We start from the raw sequence: 26,072 nt of genomic DNA on the forward strand, positions 1-26,072 counted from the left end.
AAGCCCAACGGGCAGCTGAGTTTTACACTCCTCATGTCAGAGTTTGCAGGTAAAGAGGCCAACCAAAGTCAAATTTCACACTGGGAACAGTGGGAACACTGGGAACACGGATCACGGATTCTAAACCTAGGCATGTGGTGGTAGGAGCGGCTGGCCACCATGTTCTGCACGACTAAGGTGAGGTCTCGCTCGCTCCTTGGTGTTTGGGTAATGGTGTTAGATCAGTGCAGGTATGGAAAAGGTGCAGTGATCTTCTCTGTTCGCTGAAAGCACAATCGCATCTATCAGCCTCACGTCACATTTAACCCTTCAGGTGCCTACAGCTACAGAGAAGCAGCATCAGTAATTAGCGATTTAATGATCATCTCATGGCCTTTTGCTCCAACCCGGCCACCAACACCTACACCACTGCTGTTCCATCCCCGTCACACTCTGGTTCTCTTTAATTTCCTTCGGCATCTCTGTCCATGAGATGGCTCAGTGGTCTTTATTTCCTTAAGGGGAGGTGCATGGTGAAGGCAAGGTGTTGGTGATCTGGTCAATGGAGGGGAGCTTTGCCCTTAACAACCCTTAAACGTATGTGACAGCAGCTTAACCAGAGGCTAGACTTCGTCACATTCCCTCAGCAGCCCTCCTCCTCCTCAGCATCCCTCTCCCCCTCCCCACAACACGACTCCTCTCCACTCGCTCTGCAGCTTGTGAGACTGGAAGACAGCCTCAGTGTGTGTGTGTGTGTGGAGGGAAAGAGCGGAGAAAGGCTTACCCAGAACAGAGAAGCAGCAGGAGGAGGTGAGCGGGATGATGATGGAAGCCAGCTTTGACACTGAGGAGAGTTTTGATGATCCCTCCTGTCTTGCTCCGCAGCCCCCTGGCTCCGTGTCGCCAGCCAAGAGACAGATCAATGAGGTCAAGGAGACCAAGACCACAGTGAGTATTCTGGATCATTATCTTCCTCTTAATGTAGTCTCTCATCTCCTGCTTTGTTTATAGTGATTTTCCCTCTCATGGATTGACATTCCACTTGAAGCATGATGGGTCTTCAAGGAGTAGAGTAGAGTCGGGGGTTCCCCATCATTTATGTTGTGTTTGAGTGGTTTACACATAGTTAAATGTGAATTTAGACCTTAAAAAGCCTTAAAAAATGTCTTTTTAGTTGAGGCAAACAAACAAGGAGCTGCTGTAGAATCTTGTGGTATTTTGTAGAGTGTGTCAGGTAAACTGATCTCAAATGTAATTATTGCGGGTCAAGCAGGAAACCTTGTGGACCCAGAACCATTGAGATTGTCCCCTGCATTAGTGGGAAGAATGCGCTGTTGTTTTCTTTGAGGTGTTCTGTAACTTGTCTGAAGATGCTCACACAGATGTAGGGGGTTATGCCCGTTATGGGGAGCTGTGGGATGGTTGAGGGAACCAGACAGAGGTGTTGGTTTGTGTCTTAGGCTCGGCAGGCTCGCTGACCACCGGAGCCATTAGTGTGGACTAGCATTGTGGATAAAAAAATCCACCAGACCTGTGAGGGATGCAGCAAGTCCAGTTTCCATGGTGACAAAGTCAAAAGCACTGATTAATGGTTGTTGAGATGGAAAAACAACCACAAGAAAAGAGGGGAGAGACATAAAGATGTTTGCTGATGACACTGTTTGGGCAAAAAGGAGAAATCTTCCCCTTTAAGACACGTCCGTGGATTTCAATCGTTTCTGCAGCCTGATGAAAAAAACAGGTGATAACAAGTCAATCTGTGACACCCTCTGCCTCCCAGAGGTTTCCTTTGTTCACCACAGTGTAACTCACATTACACAACCCCAGCCACAGTTGTCATGGAGACGCACACATCCATGACGGATGGCAAAATGGACCCATGCAGGATCCTTCACACATCAGAGAGAAGCAGCTACTCTGCAACCTTGTTTTCACCTTCAGTGTGTTTCTGTGCTACCAGTCTGACAGAGTCTCAGCTTTTAAATCCAACGTTGGCTGGCGTTTGGTCCAACTTGTTGCTGAGCATCATTCTGTCCCGGTTCCTGGTGTGTGTGCGTTTGCTGCGTTGGTTGACAACAACCCCCCCTCCCCCCCTCCCCCACACCCACCCTTACCATCAACTGATATCTATGCCCAGCGCTTCCTGCCTCCTCCTTCTCCAAGCCTGAGTCTGTCTCCCGCATCGCTTTTGTCTGCTCCGCTCTGACATTCAGACCACAGATGTAGCTCCTGGCCCCCACCCCCCATCCTGGGCCTGGGACAACAGACCTGTTTGTCCCTCCTGTTAGCGGAGCTGACAATTTACTCGAGAAGAGTGGTGTTACTTCATAACAATATTACTCAAGTTAAAGTAAAAAGTATAGCGCAGTAAATCTACTCAATTCAATTCAAAAATACTTTATTAATCCCAAAGGGAAATTAAATGTTGTTATAGCTCATATTATGAAGGTTTCTTCAAAGAGCCGTTGTAGATGCTGATGGTTGTGGGCAGGAAGGATCTCCTGTAGCGCTCCGTCTTACAGCAGATCTGAAGAAGCCTCTGACTGAAGACACTCTGTTGTTGTAGGACAGTCTGATGAAGAGGATGCTCAGGGTTCTCCATAATGTTCTTCATTTTATGAAGAATCCATCTTTCCACAATGATCTCCAGAGGTTCCAGAGGAGTCCCCAGAACAGAGCCAGCCTTCTTTATTAGCTTGTTGAGCTTTTTCCAAGTCCCTGGCTCTCATGCTGGTCCTAGAAGTACATATTTTTCAAAAAGCTACTCAAGTAAAAGTAACTGGTTACTATCCACCTCTGATAAAATCTCACAAGGTTGAATCACACAGAGAGGGTGATCTTTGACTATTCCTATTTCAGCTCATTGTCCAGCTCAACCAACAGGATTCCTTCAGTATTTGGTTCTGAGGACCATTGATGAAACATTTTCTGTTTAGTGGCAAAGTCCTCCAGATCTCTATTTAAATGTCTTGGTATTTCAAACACATTATGATGCAGTCTAACAATTTTTCTGGCCCTTTGGAGAGAAAACGAGCCCACAGCATCACAAGTCCTCCACTGTACCTTAAGGTACGCAATAACTGCTTTTCCACATGTTAGTCCTTTACTTTATGCCACTAAGTTGTTGACATTGGCATCAACTTAGTTCATTTACATTTAAAAACATTTTAACAGTCCAAAAGTGAAATGAAATGAAGTAGTAACAAAATGTGGGTGATATGGGTGTGTTTAGGAGCATTGGAGAGAAGTCTGGCAGCTGCATTTTGTACCAGTTGATATTTGTGGCGAATGGACTGACACTCCCCTACAAAACAAACTGTAATGGACTGTCGTTTTTGAGACTTTTCTGTCAGAACCCTTAACTTCTTTAGCAATTTGAGCGACAGTAGCTCATCTGTTGGATCAGACCATACAGGCCCTCCTTCACTCCTCTCGTGCATCTGGTTCACCATTGTTGGATTACCACTGACCACCCAGTCATCTAGCCAACATAATCTGGCCCTTGTCAAGCTCTCTCAAATCTGTACGCTGCCCATTTTCCTTGCGTTTAACACATCAACTTTAATAGCACATTGTTCACTTGCTGCCTAACATATTCCAACCACTAACAGGGGTCAGGAGGAAGACATAATCAGTGTTATTCACTTCACCTGGTGGTCAGTGGTCATAATGTTTTGCCTGATTGCTGCAGGTAAGAAAGCCTCTGATAGATCATAAAGATATCTTGACTGAGAGGAACAGTTTGGCAGTATTTCAGACTCTACGCTGAAACCAGAAACAGCTCCGTTCCTACTTCAAATGTTTTGTTACTGGAAGGTAAATTTGTGGAGGAAGCAAAGGAGGGAAAGAGGCGAGGGGATATTTTAGCACAAAAGTAATTTGTCGCTTAGCAACAGTAGTAGAGTATTACACACCCACATCTGCTGAAATTTGCTGCTCAGAAACGGCTGTTTGATTGGCTGCAAAGACATCAGTTTTTACATTTCTCATGGGCCATTTGCTTTACAACTTTGTCATGATTTTTTGCTCTTTCAGCAAATAAAAGGTGCACAAATAAATGGATCAGGAGTAAAATATGTAATGGAGTAAGCAGCAGTCCCTCTCAGCTGAGGCACAATGCGCATGAGTGCTGGATGAAGACAAATGTTCCAATTAGCCAAACAAATCTGCTTATTATTAGCTGCAGTCAGCTTTAAACATGAAAAGCAACTGCAGCATCAAGAGTCTGAGGACTACTACTTTACCCGTCCCAAGAATGGCCTCGGAGAGGCAGATTTATTACACGCTGGGTCACAAAGGTAATCTATATTAATATTTAATTCCCAACCCCCGGAGCACCTCACTAAGCGGCCATAAAACAGTAAGTTAGCCCGACAGGCTCCCTGTAGATGAATGGTCTCATTCTGAGCGGGATGTGAGAGGTAGAAAACAATGCTTGTGATGGATGTGTAATAGAAAATCTGGTGCCCATGACAATCAGTGCGATCTCTGAGGCAGAAAATGAACAAAACAACTGGTCGGGACACAGAGTAAATCACACCGCTGCTACTTTAGATTACTGCTTTGCATGTCTTTATGCTAATAGTGGTTTGTTTGATATAATCTTTTTTCCTCTTTTTATTGAAATTTCCAAAACAGACCAAAAATCTCTGCTGTGTCGTTTTGAAGGCTTTCTTCAGCTGGAGGTGCATCAAATCATGCAGGGATTAGAACAAAATATCCTGTTTTACAGATGCTGGAACCAACATAAAAACTATGCTGTCAGTCTGTTTCTGCTCTCTGAATTAAATACTTAAGTCCAATAGAAAAAGAACATCCTTCAGTGTCTACATAAAGCTCGAGAGAGAGCTAATTAGCTCTATATGTCATGAAGTAACGTTTTCTGCATAATGCAACATTAAAGGCTCCTTCATTAAATGATAAACACAGCAGATGTTATTAACAAAAAGATTATCAGATGAAGCTGTGTTTTCTTTTCAGCCATAACAACAGAACATCCAACCAAGAGATGTGTGAATAAAACAGAGGATGGATTCCTAATGGCAGTTTTATGGGATCATTATTAATAAATCAACAAAATGACAGTGAATTTAACCTCAGTGATAGGTGCTGCTTCTTAAAAACAATGAAGTCACCATGTTTTTTAAAACACCTCATAAATGTCTGAGGGTCTTATACCAGGCTGTGTGAAGAGAAGCAGCACCTTCGAAAATCTTGAAATGGTCAAAGTTTTCAGAGGATGTATTGTATGCAAGCCAGAAGCCATCAGCACCACTTCTGTCAAATGTTACGGTGATTTGTTATCATTTAGAAAAATAACAGTTGACAAAACCACCCCTTCCTATTAGAAATACAAAGATTATCTGATGAAATAAAGGCCTATTTACTTTAAGATGCTTATTATTATCAATATGCATCAACAATTAGCTATTAGCACAGTCATTGAATGTAAAGAGAGGATGATCTGACCCATTAATGTGCTTAACTTCCAGCCAGATTGTAGCACATTGTTTCTGCCTCCATCCACATCCAGATTTTATCAGCATCACATTTGACACATTTGCCTGTCTGTAAATGTCTGCCGTATTACCAGAGCTAATTATACTGTTAACAAATGGAAAGTCAAGTAAATGAATGACTGAAATACTTGAACACAGCTACGCATCCCACCAGCAACAAAAAAAAACAACGTTTTACTTTACTTGCAGGCATTTGTTTTCTAAAGAAGGGCAAATTACAAGATTATGGTTTTTTCCCCCTGAACTGCATCTGAATAAATGATTGTTCATCAAATCTGGTAATTTAATATCTTGCTTTATATTTTTGGGCACTAGTGGCTGTCAGGTGTTTACAGATACACAGATATACTCTACAATGAGCTGCAGATGCCCCTAAATTCAGTAAATTTTTCATTCATTAGTCCGTGTATGTTTCGGTAGCATTGCTGTTGTTATATATGTTTCTGCAGGTGTAGTAGCAGTATTCTAGGGTGTTATCTTGTATTCTCTTCATCCTGCTTTCTCTCCTCTATTGTTTTCTCCTCTACCTTTCTCATTTTTGCCCCACCTCTCTCTCTTGCTTCTTTTTTCCCATTCGTTTCTGTCTCAGTGTCCATTGTATTTGTAATAATCCAAAAGCAGTAAAAAAAAAGAAAATGAGCTGTCAGGAAACGGGGTGGAAAGAGGGGAAAGATGCATTAAACAGTCAACGGGCCGGGACTTGAACCCGTGACAACCTGCGTAGAGGACTAAGGAGACATTGGTCGCACGTTTTATTCTTGCGCCACCGCTGCACCCCAAATCGGGAGATATTAACTAAATCACAAAGTTTACATGATAAACATAAGGGTTTTGTTGTGTGGGTTTGATTTATTGCTTGTCTCACAGTGTAAAGCCAGCCTTGATTTCTGAAACCTGATGCCTGTTTTTCATGTGTAACTCATCTCTGAAGGTTTGATGAAACAGCCAACAGCACAAATCTGACATTTTGTCAAACCAGACCCTCGCCTCTTTCACATATAGATCTAAATGGATTTGTACCTCATGTTTTTCAGAGCTATCTCAGTCTGATTTGCCATGACACATTTTATCCAAACTCTCAATTTTGCACTGGAACTGGCAGGAAGTGGACAGGCCGCCACAGTTGTTGGATCTTTTTATAAATTTGTTAACTTCAGAACTGAAGCTACCATGATGACTCCATCAGAGTGCATAGACTGCAGTTTGATGGTTATGGCAATAAAATTTAACAAAAAAAAGCCATGCATAACAAAACTGGATCATTGTGTTTGATATGAAAATTAAAAAAGCTATCGGAACCAGTCTGGCCCTTTTTGTAATATCAGGTATCAAGTGGGATTAATCACATTCTTTGGCTTAATTTTACCAGCTACACCCAGACCTTATTGCCGCCTGATATGTAGACTCATGAAGTCCCTTAAATTGAACCTGTCTGACAACATGAAGTAGGCTAAAAGATTATAAAAAGCGGGTGCAGCGGTGGCATAGGGGTAAAACCATGACCCGTATTTAGAGGCTTCAGTCCTTGATGCAGCCATCGCGGGTTCGATTCCCAGCCCAGGCGACCTTTGCTGCATGTCTTCCGCGTCTCTCCACCCCTGTCCTGCCTGCTTACTGCCATAAACAACTGACAAAAATAGAGGCCACTTGTGCTGAAAAAAAATATCTTAAAAAGCAGCACATCATGCTCTAAACTTAAGAAAATCTAAAACAAATGTGAAACGAAGTCAATGACGTCCATCAGTCTGGAAAGGATTACAAAGTCACTTCTAAGGCTTTGGGACTCCAGTGCACCACAGTAAGAATTGGAGTTCCAAGGCCCGAACCGCTGCAAAACAAAAAGAACACAAAGGCCCGTCTTACATTTACCAAAAACATATTGATGATCCCCAAGACTCATGAGGCGAAAGTTGACCTTTTAGGAAGGTGTGTGTCCCGTTACATCTGGTGTAAAACACAGCATTCTACCAACATTCATACATGAAGGTGGTAGTATGATGGTCCGGGACTGCCTTGCTGCATCAGGTCATAGTTGGTAGAACAATAAAAACTTCTCTCTACCAGAAAGGCCCAAGGGGACTTTGATTACCCATTGATCCAAAGCACATATAAAATACACCACTAAATGGCTAAACAAAACAGGATTTGAATTGGTGTAGTTAAAGTCTGGACTTAAATCATGTTAAGATACTGTGATATGACCTTAAACAGGCTGTTTGTGAATAAAAACTAGTAATTGGCTGTAATTCAAAGAGAATTTTAACATGTTCACAGCATGCTGGCTGTTTAGAGAGGTGCTTGTAGGTGTGCTTCTTTTTCATCTGGCGCTGCATTAATCAATCTACGTTTAGCTGAAATCTGCAGCACTGTGAGAGGCTCAAATAAAGGATTTCTTGCTTAGCTGGAAGGATTACTGCAGGGCTGAGACGACATATAGATTAAACACATTAAAAGCAAAAATATCTCTTTGATTTATTTTGTTTTTGCTGCTTTTAAATCAGTTTTCCTTCCTGAATCTTTTGAAAGGTGCTTCATGTAAACAAGCTCTCCACACATCAGCTTTCCAATATTACTCCTCACTGCGTTTCAGTAAACATTTGAGTACACTACATACTGTTGTGTAAAACACTTGAAAAATTCCCTGTTGTGCTTTTATCTAAAATATGAGAAGAAAAAGATGAAAGCAGCTCGGCTGAGTCAGATGTTTGTCGCCAGGCACCGTGTCCACAGCGCAGCGCTGAACGCAGGCTGTAAACACTGTGAATCAGAATGTTTCTGTGTGTTTGTGGGTGAAGCATCTCATCTGCATGCCCGTGCAGTCCAAGGCCGAGGCTGACATGGCACACATGCCAGGAGGGAGGGCTCGCAGATGGCCAACATTACATAATTGCAGCCGCGGGAGTAATTGAAGACGCTGCAGAGCGAGGAGGCTTGATTCAGGATGTTTATCAGCAGAAACACAGAGTGTTTAATAGAAGGGAAAAGGTTTCTGTGTTTCTAATGAATGTGGTGACCCCTCAGGTTACCACATTCTTGTACTCACATCTGACCTTTTTGGGCTCATCTGCATGATCCAAATGAGGCTCAGCCCTGTGAGCTCATTTCCACATTTTACTGAACCTCCTCCACATAAATTCCCATTCAAATGTCTCTTTTCAGCCTTCAGTCTTCATCTGTTGTTGTCCTTTTGTTGCAGATAAACTGTGTGACTTTCCCCCTGCCTGGAGAAGGTCCGGAGCAGCAGCTCCTCAAGCCCAACGAATGGAGCTACTGCGATTATTTCTGGGTGAGTTTTCTGGAGTGCAGGGATGACAACTCTGCAATAACGAGGGCTTTCCTAATATAGAATCCTGGAAATAAGTGAGCTGCAAACTCTCTGAACTACAGCAGCTGTTTCTGTCCATTTCTGCCTCATTTAGCATTTCTCCAATTAACTTTAGCTCTGTGACCTCCAGTGTAAACATCACAGCAGCAGGGTTAATGGCCTGATAAAGACTTTTAGTCTTGAAACTGTAGGGAATAATGTTTGATTTACAGGAGTTTGAAACATATTCCACAAATTTTGAGCAGAGTGCAGATATGAAGGCAGAAACAAATCTGTTTAAGTTAATACCACACATGATGTGTATGATTAAATGTGTTTGGTGATTATTGCATCTTCATTTTAGGATTAAACAATAGACTCAGCATTATTCAATTCAATTCAATTCAATTCAAAAATACTTTATTAATCCCAAAGGGAAATTAAATGTTGTTATAGCTCATATTATGAAGGCATTATTATTATTATGCAGCTATGATTTTCTAATTTATAGTAGGGCACGGGCCAGTAATAGAGAGAATGGTAACCTCAAAACCTGCAAAAATAGCAATTGTTTTACTTTATTACTGCAATAAAGCAAAAAGTAAAGAAATATATAAGTAAAGATCAATATCAGGATCAAATTGCATCCATTTAAAAGCCAAACAATGTAACTGTGGTTTATTCTGAGGCTAAAATAATAATCCTTTAATTTCAATTATACAAATTCAGCAGGGGAAATAATTGTTTAATCCTCTGCTAATTTTGAAGATCAGACAGAATAAACCCACAAAACAAGTAAAAAACTGACTTGCATTTAATTGAGACACCCTGTAAAATCCATTTTATTCTTCTATCTTTTTTTTTTTTTTGCAATGTAAATCAAAAATTTCACTGCTGATTTTTCTGAAGCAGATGTGGTTACATCCTATATAATGGAAACCAGAAAAATGAAACCAGTAAAAAACAGATTATCCATCCATCTTCACAATCAGTCTCTCAGAGCGGCTAGTGGTGCTCGTCTACAGTGCATCCTGGGCTTTTTCCATGTTTAATGTAACATATATTTGGTATAATTGAGCTGAAAATCAAATATTTTTAGTGGGAATTGCAAAAAGTAACAAAGCTGCAATTGTCGGGTTGCATTAGTGTGCACATCTGCAGAAAAATGCGTTGTTTCATGCACCTTTCTTCACTTTCAACATTTAGTTTTCTTGGGAACTTGCCTGACATCAACTATAGTGAATCTGGGGAACCTGAAATGAAGCTCATTTGTACTAAGAGGATTTTCCTGACTGTCATTATTAATTGGGTGAAACACGGGTCAAGAATAACATTAAAAAAACTACACAATTTTCCAAAACTGGCGACAAGACTGAAGCTGGCCAGGGGAGACTGCCAAGAGGCCAATAGTAACACTGATGCAGGACTTTCCAACTAGTACTAAAATTGTTCTCCACATGACAGCAATACTCTTTATATTTTGTATGTCTGGTTTAAGACGTAGGATTGAAGGTAAAAGCCTTTTTTGATGACGCCAAAATCAAATGCTTTGGTCACGATTCCAAACAATGGCAGCACACTGCTCTCTATAAGGGATGGGTTAAATGCAGAGGAGAAATGTGGTTGTAATGTACATGTGCAATGACCAATAAAGATGATTATTATTATATTATTATTATTGTTTGGCAAAAAACAATTTGTAATATCACTAAAAGAACGATGCCCACAGCAGAACATGGTGGTGGCAGCATCATGCTCTGGAATTACTTTTCCTTCGATGGAATTATACTATTTTTCAGGACAAACGATATTATGAACAGTTCTCAAGTGAAAAACGTTTAGTTTCGAGCTAAAACCTTCAGACGTCTGCTAGAAAGCTGAGGATGAAGAGTGATTTTCTTTCAGCTTTGCAGTGAGTCCAAAGCAAAAATCCAAATCAACAACAGAAATTGAAGTTTTCCAATGACCTAGTCAAAGTTTAGCGTTAAATCTGACAGAAAATTTGTGGGGTCTCCTGAAGAGGGCTGTGGACTAGTCAAGATGTGGTATGCTAACAGATCACTGCCAAAAAACACCAAATTTAACTTTTATATTTAATATTTTGCCTCAATAACTGATTAGCTTTTTTTTTTTTTACAGAATAAATACCAGATTAAAGGTGGAAAATGTCTGAAAAGGTTTTTCGTAATTACATTTTTTTTCAATCATAAAAATCTGGCATTTAATAGAGGTGTGTGAACTAAGTAAAACAAAATGGTCTGATATCTTAAAAACAAACCATCACAATCTTCCTCACTCTGTTGTTTTCTATCAAATAACTCTAGAAACAAGTTGAAGAAGGATTTATGGATAGCTATAAGGTTACATTTCATCGTAACAGGGGTGTCTGTTGTGAGTAGAATGGTTGTTTTATAACTTGATGCCCATATTTATTACTTGGAAGCAGTGGCACAAGTCCTCATATCACCATGTTTCGGTTGAAGAGCTGCTCAATAGAACCGCCAATAATCCAGCATTTGTGGATTTATTATCCTCATATCAGCTAATCCATAGCATGACTCACTGCAGCACTACTTGAATAGCTCGGGTTAGAACCATCTCAGGGATAAAACAATATCACTTTGCTGCAAATTCAAACCTAGCTATCTTTTTGTCTTATCCAGAAAAAACGAACAAAAGAAAATCCAATTGTACAACCATCAACACCTTTTGTTGATGTTTAAAAGAATCTTAGCTGCTGAATGTGCTGCATAATGCAGATTAAAGTACTTACATTTGGATTATGTCCATTAAGAACACATACAAATTAATGTAAATGCATTTCATTGTCTCCCAATTTTAACCTCTAATATTTTTGTTGTAAATCTGATGTGTATTGCAAAGATGCTGTTTTGATTTAAATTTGATGTTTCCTCATCTGCATCTGGTTCTGCTGTTTGATGGCTTTCCGTCCGTTCGTTGACCTGCTGCTTGAAGCTGCTGTGCAACAACAATCTGACACTTCTGTCCCACGCTTGCTGTCACAAAAAGCAACACAAAGCTGCCACACATGAGCCAAACAAGTTTGACATTCATGCACTGAAAAAACGCACATCCGCCCAACAGTGACTGACGTGTGAACACCAACGCGTGTCCTCCTTGACAAGATGAATCATACATTGTTTATGACTCACCGCCCTGAACTTGCTCTCTTAAACCCCCTCTGACTGGGCCATGCACGTGATCCACTGCAAGGTACATAAACCAAATGTACTCCTCTTCCTCAGGCCGACAGGAAGGACCCCCAGGGGACCACCCATGTGACGGGTTTCGAGGTTCTCCTACAGAAGCAGCTGAAGGGGAAACAGCTGCAGAAGGAGATGGCTGAGTTTATCCACGAGAGGTAACAGCTTTAAAGAGTGAAAATAAGTTTGTTGTTGGGTGATTAAATTCATTAAGTAACTAGTGTCAAGCACAGAGCTGCTCCACAGGAAGAAATATTCCCACAGCAGGAGCCAGAAAGGACATTCAGGTGCTTTTCTATGTACAAAGTTACTGACAAGTCCCTTATATTCATACCTTGAAAACATTTCCACATGTCATTAACTCCACTGTATTTTATTTTAATTTTACATGATATACCAACTCAAAATACAGTATGATTGTGAAATAAAGAATTTCAGAATTTCTTAAATCTGAAAAGTGTGTTATGCGTTAGGATTCAGCTTCCTGAGGAAACACTTTGAAGAAACAGCTTTCACTGCTATGACGGCTGTACGTTTTCTGTGGCTCGTCTTTGCCAGCTTTGCCAGATTTTTCCCACTCCTCTTTGCTGGACAGCTGAAGTCCAGTCAGATTAGATGGAGAACATCAATTATCAAGTCTTGCTGCACATTCTCAATCGGATTTAGGTCTGGACTTTGACTGGGCCATTGAAAAACTTGAATGTGCTTTGATCTGAGCCATTGCATTGGTAGCCCTGGCTCTTTGTTTAAAACCATTGTTCTGAGTTTTTTCCCCAGAGAATTTTGCATGGCCAGAAAGTTGAGTTTTCATCTCATCTGACCAGAAAACTTTTTTTTTAACATGTTTGTTGTGTCTCCAACCTGATTTGTGGTAATCTGCAAGCGGGGTATGCCTTTCATTCAACAGTGGTTTTTCACTTTCCACTCTTCCACAGCCCTCTGGTACCTGAACTGTGGATCTCTGCTGCTCCTCCAAAGTTACCATGGGCCTCTTTGCTGCCTCTATGATGAATGCTTTTCTTGCCCGTGCTGTCAGACTAGGTTGACTGCCTTGTTTTGACCAGTGTGCAGTTTTGCCTTACTCTTGATGATGATTAAATGAACAGAGCTAACAGAGCTGTTTCAATGTTTGGGATATTGTTTTATAACCCTGATTTAAACTTCGCCACTGCTTTTCCCCTAACTTGTCGGCTGTGTTCCTTGGAAAGTAACTGGCTTCACTGGATAATATTAAAAGGGGCTGAATATAATGGCAAACAGTACTAGATTTTTACGTGTAAAAGACCTAAAAAAGAAAACATGATTTTTTTTTCCTCTTTACAATTAAACGTTGTTTTTTGTTGGTCCAAAACGTAAACTGCCAGTAAAACAGTGAACCTTTCATTGTAACTTGATAAAACAAGAAACAGTTCATGGGTATGAATACTTTTGGAAGGCACTGTAATTGTTTCCACCTGGAAAAAAAAGCCTTTTTTCCACTTTCTGCTCTTAGTGATGGGAAATAAATAATTTGCGTTGTACACACTAAAATCCATTGTTTTTTAAGAATCCTTCAAGCGTGAGCGACCTTTTCTGCTGCGTTTCTCCAAGCTGCTTGGCACCTGTGAGAGTCTGAACATTAAGTCAAAGAATGAGCCCTGTGACCTTCTTTAGGTGGCGGAGGTATTCAGGTGTGGATGGTAAATGTGAGGCTGCTGGAGGAAGTGAATGTAAAGGGCACTAACGTGTCTCTTCTGACTGAATCTTCCTCAGGGCGAACATGAGAACATTGTTGAAACGGAAAAAGAGGCGAGAACAGTTGCTCTGAAAAGGACCTCCTCTGTACAGCTTACAACCAGCTTGTTTATGTGCTGTCATTTAAATTCCCTGAAAGGTCATGGTCTGCCGTGGAGCCAGTCAGCTGACAGTCCCACATCTCTGTTTCAGGATAAAGATTGAGGAGGAATATGCCAAAAATCTCTCCAAGCTGTCCCTGAGCCCGCTGGCAGCACAGGAGGAAGGGTGAGTGCCGAAGCGCCCTCTGCAAAACAGTAGGCAGGCTTAGTAGTTACCAGATAGCCTTCTAAAGACAGGAACTTCTCTGTTTGAGTGATGCTCCCTTCACAAACCGCTCCAATCAGTTTTTTTAAAGCCCTTAAAAATCTGTCTTTTCTGTATTTTTGGTCTGAAAAGCAATATTAAAATAAAGGAATTATGTGATATACAGAACTCACTCAACAATAATGTTCAGGATGCTTTTGTTTTTCTGATAGTGACCAATATTTGATCTCTCCTAGCCTTTCCAGACAATCTCAACACCCCAAAATAGGAAAATCAGTTATGAGATAGCTGCTAGAATGCTCTAACAACACAAAACAAGTCAAGGTTTTTGTTTGTTTCAAAGAAATAACTGATTTGACACATACATCTACAAAAGGCTGATTGATAAAATTGCCCAGCTTTGAAGAAGAAGAAAAATCTGACTGCCTATTTCCTGGAGTTCAGTTGTTGTAGCCGTCTTGTGCAAAATATCATTTATCTGATGCTGATGTTTTCTCAGTACTCTCGGAGAGGCCTGGACTCAACTGAAGAAGAGCCTCCATGATGAAGCTGAAGTCCACCTCAAGTTCTCCAACAAGGTCATTTTTCTTTATTCTGCACCGTATCAACCCAGCTCAGCCAGAGGAAAGTAGCTGAATGTGGCTGGAAACATAAGTAGAAACAACTGTAAAAAACAGGGAATCAGAGTTGATTAAGTTTGCAGAAGCTGGACAAAAATTCCAGAGTATTTACTCAAACATTTATAGCAGGCATTGATGACATGATCTAACTACTTTTTATTTCAAACAGAAAAGCTACAATAATTCCTGCAGCTGCTAAAATAACATCTCACACTGATTATTAGAGTTATAACATTATGCATAACACATTTTCATTGTTATTTCTAATTTAATACACATACCTATGGAAAAATGTAGAATAAACACCTTCTAACTTTAGCAGCGATGTCTTTCAGTGGAATTTGCATTTAATATATTGTGCTTTTGTTGTCTGTCTTATAAATAGGGAAGAAATATGGTAGCTTTCTTTCAATCAGCTGACCATCAGTGTGCAGCAACATGCAGCAGTGCTTTGCTGGTCTCCGGTCCATGCAGCAGAAAACACTCTGGTCATTACATTAATTTCTGTGGTGTCTGGTCAAATTCTTTTAAACTCCAGGGACCGTATGATGGAAAGTTTTAGCTGTAGGCTGAAACTGGTCCAAACTTAATATGGACCAATAGCCTAAAAGTAAATTAGAATGTAAGACATATTGAATGCTCAAAAATTCCTAAACACTTTATTAAAATCTAATATCTGCCAGTTTGCTTGCATGTGATGATTTTCATGTTTTTGGCAGCCTAGGATAAAAATATATATTTACTTCAATGGTGTATCCTCCATCCAACCACATTCTCAGGTTTATTCCATCTTACACTGAAGAAAATGACCTGACTGAGAGCTGTAAGCATGTCTAAGCTTTAAAACCAGAGGCACCCCCCTCATCTTATTAATTAGCTCTGAGTTCTGGGAGGCCCATTCCCAGGCAACGACGGCTTCGCCTCTGTTCCACCAGAGCTGTTTGCCACGATAGTCAGGAAGGGCAATGAAGAGTCTTATCAAGCCAGCAGAAGCTCCAGCTCGTTTTGCTCTGAGTTTGTAATAAGGCACATTCAAAACTCTGGCTTCTGCACGAGATAAGCATTCTGCACCACAACGCTGCAGAACATTTTTGGAGTTTATAAAAGTAAGGATTTCTGAGCGGAGACTAACAATGCATTGTTTCCTCTTACAGTAATGCTTCTGCCTTTGCACAACAACAAAAGAGGCCAAAACATAAAATGAACTGTTTAGCTTCACATATGTAAATGCATTCATTTAAGACAGGGTCTCTGACTCCAACCTGCTAAACATTTAATAGTATTTAAACAGCAGTAAGCAATAACTAAATCACAGCATTTATACATTTTTGAGGCAACTTCTCATATTGATTTTTGTGATCTCTAACGCAGATTTCAAGAACCAAAGAGATTGTTTGTTCGGGGTCACTAAAGACTATAGAAATTAAATAAGATGGAAAGTAACATTTGTGGCCAATAATTAAGATAATTATTGATTCTACAAACTACAACTAAATGGTTAAAAGAGAAGGTTTAATGAATAAGAAATTTGACGTTCAGAATACTAAATAAACTGATTAAAGTCTAAGACCTATGGCGCGCTACTCAGGAGCAGAAGCAGGTTTTATGTCCTAAAATCCGAATGGAGTCCAAATCCTTAAAATCAATCTAAGAGAAGACAGAAGAAGAAACAGAGGATTTTATTTAGAGGAACCATCGTCGGCTATCAACACCAGAACCTGTGCAACAGAACAGGAAAAGAGTGACTACTGTGGCCCGAAACTTGGCTGTTTGCTCTCTCAGTAAACTGACTGAATCATTCCAGGTTTACGGTTCCCCTACTCTCTTCTTTCATCTTCTTCCAGCCAGAAGGTCTCTGAGACTTTAAAGCAGTTGGATCTTGCTCAGTTTGTTGGGTATCTTGGTGCTTCTTCACCTTGGATTTGGAACCAGATTGGATAAAAAAAAAACTCTTACTTAATGATATCTACTAAATAAGTCTAAACACGTCCAAGGCTTGGACGGAAAACTGGAATCTTGCAGAGGTTTACACAAAAATTAGATGAACCTACCAAAGGGTACGATACAACAAAAGCCCCTTGGAACAGAGTCTGAAAGGATGATTTAGATTAGATTCAGGGATCAGGGATTGTGGGTTAAGATTAGGGGTAAGGAGGTCAGGTTGAGGGGATATGATCTGGGAAGCCCACATGAGAGCTGGAAATAAACTACATGTGGAATGAAGTTCTACATCTAGCTTAGAGGAGAAAGACAGGTCAAGCTTAGAAGAGCAAACAATTTAATCAAGACTGCTAAATGTTTTTCCTCCAGTCTCTTTGTGTGTCTGGTATCCAGCTTTTCAGCAGCAAATCATGGAGATTTGGACAAAAATATCTACATTTTTACACAACTTCTATGATTAAAAGGTGAACTTTTTAAGTTTTCATGACATTTTATGATCATTTAGTCGTGGCATCATTTGAAACATACGTGAAAAAACTGATGAAAACCTGAGTTGGGAAACAATTGTATGTCAATATCTATGCCTAAAAGGAGGAAAAATCCTTTGAACAAATCTTTTACTGAACAGAAAAAAGTCAGGTCTGAACTGATGATTTGTTTCTGCAGCTGCACACAGAGGTAGAAAAACCTTTGCTGACATTCAGAGGAGACAACTTCAAGAAGGATCTGAAAAAGTACGATCACCACATCGCTGACCTCAGGAAGCAGCTGACAAGCCGCTTTGCCAGCGTGGAAAAGGTAAATACGCTGCAGAAACCACAGAAGGCTGTTTGTTTACATCAGAGAGATGACACAACGATGACAGCTTCTAAAACTCCCACCGTCAAGGCACAGTTTTGTGTTTCTTCCTCCCACCTGCTGAATCAGCTCATGAATGGAAGCTGCTTTTGTTTTTCACTTTTTATTTTCGTGGCATCTTGTGGTGGGTGGCAGCCGTATGTGGCTCCTGCTATTTCCACCAGCAGAAGGAGAAAAGAAAGCAGTACAACTAGATGGTTCATGTCTGGCAGGTTCAGTGATTTCTTTTTTTTAAAGGTCTGTGGAAATATGCAGAGTGAACTCAAAAACCCTTTAAAAACTGTTTGCCTTCCCACAGATTTATTCTTTTCAGCAGTTTTATCAGCTTTATTCGCCAAGTTTGTGACACGAACAAAGAATTTGACTTCGGTTCCACTTTGCTGTAAATGAACACATTTAAAATATGAATACATAAAAAGAATTGTTGGGATACAAAAAGTTATTTGTTGTAAATATGTATATATTTATTGTTTTACAAAAGAGAAAGACAAGGATGAATTGTTGCCAATATGCCTTGTATGGATCTGGGCACGGATGAATCTGAGTGTTCATCAGAGAAACAGTCTGGAGGAAGAAACGTCTCTGTGGCGGCTGATTCTTGTAAACAGTGCTCTGTAGCGCCACCTGAAGGTTAAAGGCTGAAAAGTTTGTGTGCAGGGTGTGTGGGGTCTGCAGAGATGTTAGCTGCCCTTTTCCTGACCTTAGACCTGTATAAGTCCTGGATGGAAGGAAGGTCAGCCCTGATGATTCTCTCTGCAGACCCGATTGTTCATTGCAGTCTGGACCTGTCCTGTTTGGTGGATGAACCACACTGAGATGGATGAAGACAGGACAGACTGAATGATGGCAGTGGAGAAGATGACCAGCAGCTCCTGTGAAAGGTTGGACTTCTCGAGTTGCTGCAGGAAGAACAGTCTCTGCTGGGCCTTCTTCCGAACAGTGTCAATGTTTGAGGACCACCTCAGTAGACACAGTGTTGTAGAGGATGGTTAGTGGAGGGAGTGTTGGGGTGTTCTCCAGAAGTCCACCATCATCTCCACAGTCTTTAGCGGGTTAAGTTTCAGTTGGTTCTGACCACACCAGGGGACCAGTTGATCAGCCTCCCGTCTGTACGCAGACACAAGGTGGTTTACAATAAATTATAACAAGACAAAGATAACCAGAGCAAATACAAAAGGAAATTTTCGAATGATGATTTCATTTATTAAGTGAAAAAACTATCCAATGCAGCCTGGAACTATGTGAACACGTAACTGTCCAAATAAACCTAATAACTGCAGCCAAGTACTTTTTCATCGCAGTGGAAGATTTTAATTAAAAGGGCTGAATTCATTCTTTAAACAACCACAGTAAATCTAAGGATAGAGATGAGTGACTCTTAGCGTGTGTGTGTGTGTGTGTGTGTGTGTGTGTGTGTGTGTGTGTGTGTGTGTGTGTGTGTGTTGCAGGCTCGTAAAGCCCTCGCAGACCGGCAGAAGGATCTGGAGGTGAAGACACAGCAACTGGAGATCAAACTCAGCAACAAGACAGAAGAGGACATAAAAAAGGCGCGACGAAAATCCACACAAGCAGGTCAGAGGTCAAAGAGTCAAGTTTGCTGCTACATAAACTTAAGATCACTCTCCTGCTGTCTGTCTGGGTGCCGCGTCATAACATGATTCTTTGGTATGTAAGGAAAGACCTAAAGAGAAGAAAAGAGTCATTTTCTTTCAGTAAAAGGAAAAAATCCCTTCAGATCCAGACTGTTTGACATTTTAATCAGAAATGTGTCACTGTAATCGTTCTCCTGGGCAGTTCTGCTCCATACTGGACAGACTCTGCAGAAACCTTTTCTCTGTGGCTGTTAGTAGATTAGTCACAGTCCAGAGCCTTAATCGATGGTGTTCATGAAGCACAATTAATTAAAACAAGGTCAGCCTCAGGGTTCGACCAGGTGTATTTACATGAACTAAATGAATTTCAATAAACCTCAATGACTTTTCTTTTTGTAGTATCTGAGTTTAAGGGAACAGGAACAGCAATGTTATGGTTTGCGAGATAGAACCCCAGAATGCAGACGAGCAGGCAGCGTGAAAAAACAATTTAATGAAAAACGAAAACTCACTCTAAAAAGAGGCAGGAACAAAACAACGAACGGGAAGGCAGAACAGGCAAAAAACAGACATGGCCAGGCTGGCGAGACAGGCGTGGCGTGACTACAGGACAATAGCAATATCTGAATAATGTTTCCGCCATGAACAACTGAACAGGAATGTATATATGGAGAGTAAACCAGGTGGAGCTAGGAGACAGATTAGTTTGGAGCAGGTGAACCGGATAAAGATAATTAACAGACAGAACAGAACGTGGCTGGAGCAAGAAAAGAGACTCTTGAATACAAACAAAAACTAAAGCATGACCTAGAACCAAAAACCAAACTTGACAAAACATGAACAAGACTAAAACATGACCAGAAAAATAATAAATAGAAGCATGATTCAAAAACTGTGAGAGAAATACAAGAAAAACCCAGAAACCAAAAACTAAACAACCCCAAATCATAACACAGCAATACCTCGACAGAACGTATTGATTTAGTCGGATCTTTTGGGATTTTGATTAAAAAGAATATACAGACCTGATGTAAATGTTCAAATTACAAATAAAAATGGATCTTAACGTATACAAATAGATATACAAAAAAAGTGGTTAGGAAAGCAAACATTCTTCAATGAAATGATTGTGCAAAAATATTTCTATTAATTGTAAGCATATTATGAGTATTTGTTTACTTACTTTCAGGGAGTACTTTGCTGTTTTTAAATGCTCTGTGAATATATTTGGCATGGCTCGACTTGGCCCGCACTTTTATGCAGTGCTGAAGTTTGGATTTCTAAAATAATAAAGAAATTATCACATTTTAGATGTTTTACTATTTGACAAAATCATAATGTTTAAGAAAGACGGGTGGTCTCCATGTTTTATTTAAAGGTTTTATTAAGAAAATGGTTAAAAGCTGGACTTTATCGATTTATATTAAATTCATCTGTGAGTCGGGGACAGACTCTCTGAGAGGTGATATTTTGGTGTCCCCTGGTGGTCATTACAGGCTTTACAGCAAAGATCAACAAACATGCAAAAAGAGACAAAGGGAAGACTGTTTGAAGCTTGTAGATATAAATAATTTAAATGATCATTGAAGCTGACCTTTTTCCATGTTTGATTGTTTACAGGAGATGATCTGATGCGTTGCCTGGATCTCTACAATCAAACCCAGTCCAAGTGGTTTGAGGAAATGGTCACAACCAGCATGGTAATGTGTAATGTGGCAATCCAGGAGACTCACATTAGTATGTCAAACAGCGTCTGGTTCAGTAGATTTTTCATAATTGTAATTAATTACATGTGATTTTCAGTTCTTATATGTGAACGATGTAAAACCTTCACCTACTGATTAAAAAGTTTCTCCAGGCACTCAGAGGGAATGGTCTCATATGGACATAATTTGGTTTTACATTTCCATACCCGTCATCAGTCTTCATGTGGCCTAAATTATGTCCAAATCGGATCATTCTGTGAATATATGAAAAGGTTTATTTTTGGCACTGATTCTTCGTCCTGTTTCCCCTGCAGGAGCTGGAGAAACTTGAGGTTGAGCGGGTTGAATGGATTCAGCAGCATCTGCGTCAGTACACAACTCTGCGGCACGAAACAGACATGTTCAACCAGAGCGTGAGTTTGTTTCTCTTGTTGATTAGTTGTCCAGAGGCTGCTTTGTTTTATTGCTTTACAGATATTTTCTTTTCTTTCAGGCTTCTTTATTGCCACATGTTTTCTATTATTCAGTTTCTGTAAGAAATGTTTTAGATCTTTTTCTTCTCTGCTGTTGTTTTGGTATTTATCAAAATTTAGTAACTTTTCGAATGTTGTTTGATTTGTTTGTGGGTATTTATGACATTGTAAATCTTATACCATGTATGGCTTTCGTTTCTAAAGTCCAATCAGTTTCTTTTTCATAGTTTACATACTAAAAATAAATTTATAAAGTGTATGTGCAGAAATGCCTTGGTTTACATTATTATTATTTGAACCCACGGACTCTTTAAAGGCTTATCTGGGTAGTTTTAACCAGATATCAGAGAGGAAATGAAGACTAAATGAATGAGAGCTTTCAAGGCTCAGCAACAGCGCAGAGATTTTAACTCTAAAACAGCACCGCCATAATAAACCACTGGATCTGGAGACTCTGTCGCACAAATTTGTTAGTTTATGGTGCAAAGTAGTGACTGCATTCCATATACAGAGATTTTGGAGTAATTTTACAATGTGGTGACCCAAGTGGGATCAATCAGCAACAAAAGCACTAAAAATAATCGACTTACCAAATTCACCAACACAAACAGCATCTTGAAATCAACTGATCATGAAAATCTTGGTTAGACTGGTTAGAGAAAATTGTTTTGTTCTTTCGGTTTTACCGTTCAGGATATCAACAAGTAACGCTTTAATCAAACAACAATCCTGCTGTTATACAGCCCTCTGGTATACTATAGTTGGTTGAGATTAGCTGACAGCAGTGCTGAGTTTGGCAGCAACTTTTTACAGATTTGTGTTGGCTGCTCCTTGAAGGAACTCTCATCAAATCACTGAGTCGTCCTCCAATGTGTCCCTGGAAACATTGCTTTCAGATTGCCAAACTAAAAGGCATAAATGTCTCAGGCCACCTCTAAAGGTGGTGTGATATAAACCATCCTCAATGCATCTCCAGTGTTTTCACTCCTTTATTTAGTGCTGTGCAGAATCCATCTGTTCACTCAGGCGCATGTTAGTGCTAGATGTAAATGGGACCTAAAAGGATAAGAGAACTGGGGTTTCAAAATGCAGACCAAAGTCTAATCTCTATTGGAAAGTAAAGAAGTGGCCCTGGACACAAGCCTGAGGTGGAGGAAAAACTGGAATCTTATAAAGATTTTCACAAAAAGACAAACAGAAAAACACAAAATGCAAAGAAAAACATTTGGTCTAACCAAATCCCTTCTTTGACCCCACAGAGAATCAATTCAAATTTAAATTCAATTCAAAAATACTTTATAAATCCCAAAGGAAAATTGAGACTCATATTATACAGGTTTCCTCAAAGAGCCGTTGTAGATGCTGATGGCTGCGGGCAGGAAGGATCTCCTGTAGCGTCTGTCTTCCAGCAGATCTGAAGAAGCCTCTGACTGAAGACACTCTGTTGTTGTGCAACAGTCTGATGAAGATGATGCTCGGGGTTCTCCATAATGTTCCTCATTTTATGAAGAATCATTCTTTGTATCTACGGGGTATTGTCAAGAGGAAGATGAGAGATGCCAGAGCCTGCCATGAAGATGAGCTGAAAGTCACTATTAAAGCAACCTGGGCTTCTTAAACACCTCAACAGAACCACAAGGTGACCTCCTCCATGCCACACTGTATTGATGCAGTAATTCATGCAAAAGGAGCTCGTGGTCCTGGACCTACTTTCCAGTAGGCTAACACAGTTCTGTGTTTGCCGTTTTTATTAATCATCTTCTTCCTATTTCATAGTGGCAATAGGTGACATGTTGAAAGGTGTGATATATTAGTACAAAGTACAGCGAGACAGTAAGTAATTGTATCTTCATGAACAAAGCTGCAAATCCTCCATAAATGACAATAATCAACATGGACTCTGAGCTATAATGATACTTTGTGTATTAGAGCAGTAATCTCAGGCCTGAAGACTGAAATTTAAGGAATTTATCTCAACTTTTGTGCTTCCAGACGGTGGAGCCGGTTGATCAACTGCTGCAGAACATGGATCCAGCCAAAGACAGGGAGCTGTGGGTGAAAGAGAACAAAACCAGTGAAGTTCGGCCTGTGGATTTGGACATATAGACGACCCAGACCTGGATATCATCTGACCCGCTTTCAGCATCATGACACGTCCACAGAGTCCCGGAAAGTTTCTGATTGCACTGATCCGTGGATGGTGCATGTTCAGACTCCAGATCTCATCCTCTCTGACTTCAATCACTAGGAGGGAAAAATGTAATGAAGTTGGAGTCCTGGAAAAAGAAATGGATCAAAGTACCAGCATGTTCCTTCTAAATTTTAACCCTATCACATAAAGCATTAGCTTACTGAATGCCATATGACGTACTCTGCTGTTTAACTGTTGTAAATTATAAAAAAAAAATCTATGTTCTTTAAATTCTTTTATTTAGCTTCAATCAATTTGTTTCCATTTTGTGCAAACCAAGCAAAAAGAAAAGAAAACGGAAGTCTGATTATGGATATTACCTTTATTTTAGATACAGATTCTGAAACTGAATGAGGTATTATAATGAATATGATATATTTTCATATTTTTCCTGGTTCATTTTGGTGGAAATGCATGTTTAACTATCTTGCTTTTAGCATACGGTGACTGCTGCACACTTCTCTTCAGTCATAATGGGTCACAATGGTTGTTTTCTGTAGTTCATGGAATTTGCACAAGGTAATCTGTGTCCTGTAATTAGTTTAGACTCTTTCTCAACAGCCAAAACATTCAGCATTAATATCCAGTAACCTCAGTAGTTCAAAGCACGCAATGCTTTGGAATGTAAATTCAATTATTTGTGTCCCAAACATGTGGTTGATAACATTTAGGCCTGGGTTCATTTTGGATCCAGTCTGGAGGAAAAAGGTGGTCCAAGTCACACTGAAACACCTTTTAGTGCCTATCAGTTTATATTCCTGGAATGTCCCTGATACATTCTCTGCATCAGTGTACATTTGTAGATACCGGTTAGTTGTATTTTGCTGTGAAACGTTTTAACTGATCTGCAGATGTTCAGGCTGACAAGGTGTTTACACTGTAAAACATTGTTTATTTTTGGTAAATGTGCAGGGAGTATTTTTATGGCGATGTTAAGCAGCAGAAAGCATAACTGATTAAGTTATGTGCTGATCAACCGACAACAAGATTATGCATTTTGAGATTTGGTTGATCCAGTGCAGCAGAAGGCGGCACAGAATCAGAAAAAGCCCATCAGATCAGAGTCTGCATGTAAAGTTTGTGTCTATGTTTACCTGTGTGCATTTATATGTTGTCTTGGCATTTTCCTGTGGTCTGTATGTCTTGGGTTCACGTGCTCATTTTAGGACAACTACATAACACAAAAATATAGACAAATGTAAACAAATATCTTAAATATAGATTTTTATTCTTAGTTTTGTGAAAGAGGAGGAAAAATTACCCTAATTTAAATTTATAGGTGAAATGTATAACATTTTACTTTAGACTCACTTGGCTTCATCTGCAGATTTTAGGTAGTGTATTTGTTGTAGAGGTTTCATCGTCGTGCGTCAGTGTTGTGCACTAAATGTTGTTACGTTCCAACTAAATGTTGCTGACAAGAGCTTGATGATGACGTAATGGTTGACCTAACTGGCCTGTCTGGTGAACGTTTACATGAAATCCAGTGTTTTAAGAATGTTTTGATCATATGTGACCTCTGTCCAGATCGTGAACCGAGGAATGCAGTGTACAAAATAAATCTCCTCTTTGAAAATTAAACGGCGCAGTGTCATTACGTAACTGTACTGGGAAGTTGGGATTTTAGAAATGTTCCATCTGTAGGAAGCTGAAGCGAAAAACTAAATTAAATACCTTTTACAAGGGCAACAGGTGCAGTGAATTTAATTTATAGTCCATGTAGTGCATGTTATTTGAAATTAGAATGTGTATTACATATTCCTGAATACAGGTCCTTCTCAAAATATTAGCATATTGTGATAAGGTTCATTATTTTCCATAATGTCATGATGAAAATTTAATATTCATATATTTTAGATTCATTGCACACTAACTGCAATATTTCAGGTCTTTTATTGTCTTAATACGGATGATTTTGGCATACAGCTCATGAAAACCCAAAATTCCTATCTCACAAAATTAGCATATTTCATCCGACCAATAAAAGAAAAGTGTTTTTAATAAAAAAAACGTCAACCTTCAAATAATCATGTACAGTTATGCACTCAATACTTGGTCGGGAATCCTTTGGCAGAAATGACTGCTTCAATGCGGCGTGGCATGGAGGCAATCAGCCTGTGGCACTGCTGAGGTCTTATGGAGGCCCAGGATGCTTCGATAGCGGCCTTTAGCTCATCCAGAGTGTTGGGTCTTGAGTCTCTCAACGTTCTCTTCACAATATCCCACAGATTCTCTATGGGGTTCAGGTCAGGAGAGTTGGCTGGCCAATTGAGCACAGTGATACCATGGTCAGTAAACCATTTACCAGTGGTTCTGGCACTGTGAGCAGGTGCCAGGTCGTGCTGAAAAATGAAATCTTCATCTCCATAAAGCTTTTCAGCAGATGGAAGCATGAAGTGCTCCAAAATCTCCTGATAGCTAGCTGCATTGACCCTGCCCTTGATAAAACACAGTGGACCAACACCAGCAGCTGACACGGCACCCCAGACCATCACTGACTGTGGGTACTTGACACTGGACTTCTGGCATTTTGGCATTTCCTTCTCCCCAGTCTTCCTCCAGACTCTGGCACCTTGATTTCCGAATGACATGCAGAATTTGCTTTCATCCGAAAAAAGTACTTTT

General features: G+C 40.0%; 1 protein-coding gene across 2 annotated transcripts; it reads left to right on the top strand.

Annotated features, from left to right (window-relative positions):
• Nucleotides 1–25,028, top strand: LOC124864951 (growth arrest-specific protein 7-like). 2 transcript variants are annotated; one of them, XM_047359893.1, is made up of 11 exons: nt 1–177; nt 865–927; nt 8,695–8,784; nt 12,069–12,184; nt 13,953–14,027; nt 14,566–14,644; nt 17,294–17,425; nt 18,934–19,057; nt 20,698–20,777; nt 21,098–21,196; nt 23,249–25,028. In XM_047359893.1, exons 1-11 carry the CDS (start codon nt 160–162, stop codon nt 23,360–23,362), a joined length of 990 nt encoding a protein of 329 aa, XP_047215849.1. In that variant the 5' UTR covers nt 1–159; the 3' UTR covers nt 23,363–25,028. The 2 variants fall into 2 exon arrangements, with proteins under 2 accessions (XP_047215849.1, XP_047215848.1); XM_047359892.1 differs by lacking the exon at nt 1–177 and having other exon boundaries at nt 230–927.
• Nucleotides 25,029–26,072: the final 1,044 nt, after the last annotated feature.

Source organism: Girardinichthys multiradiatus, chromosome Y, assembly GCF_021462225.1.
Source record: "Girardinichthys multiradiatus isolate DD_20200921_A chromosome Y, DD_fGirMul_XY1, whole genome shotgun sequence".
NCBI lineage: Eukaryota > Metazoa > Chordata > Actinopteri > Cyprinodontiformes > Goodeidae > Girardinichthys > Girardinichthys multiradiatus.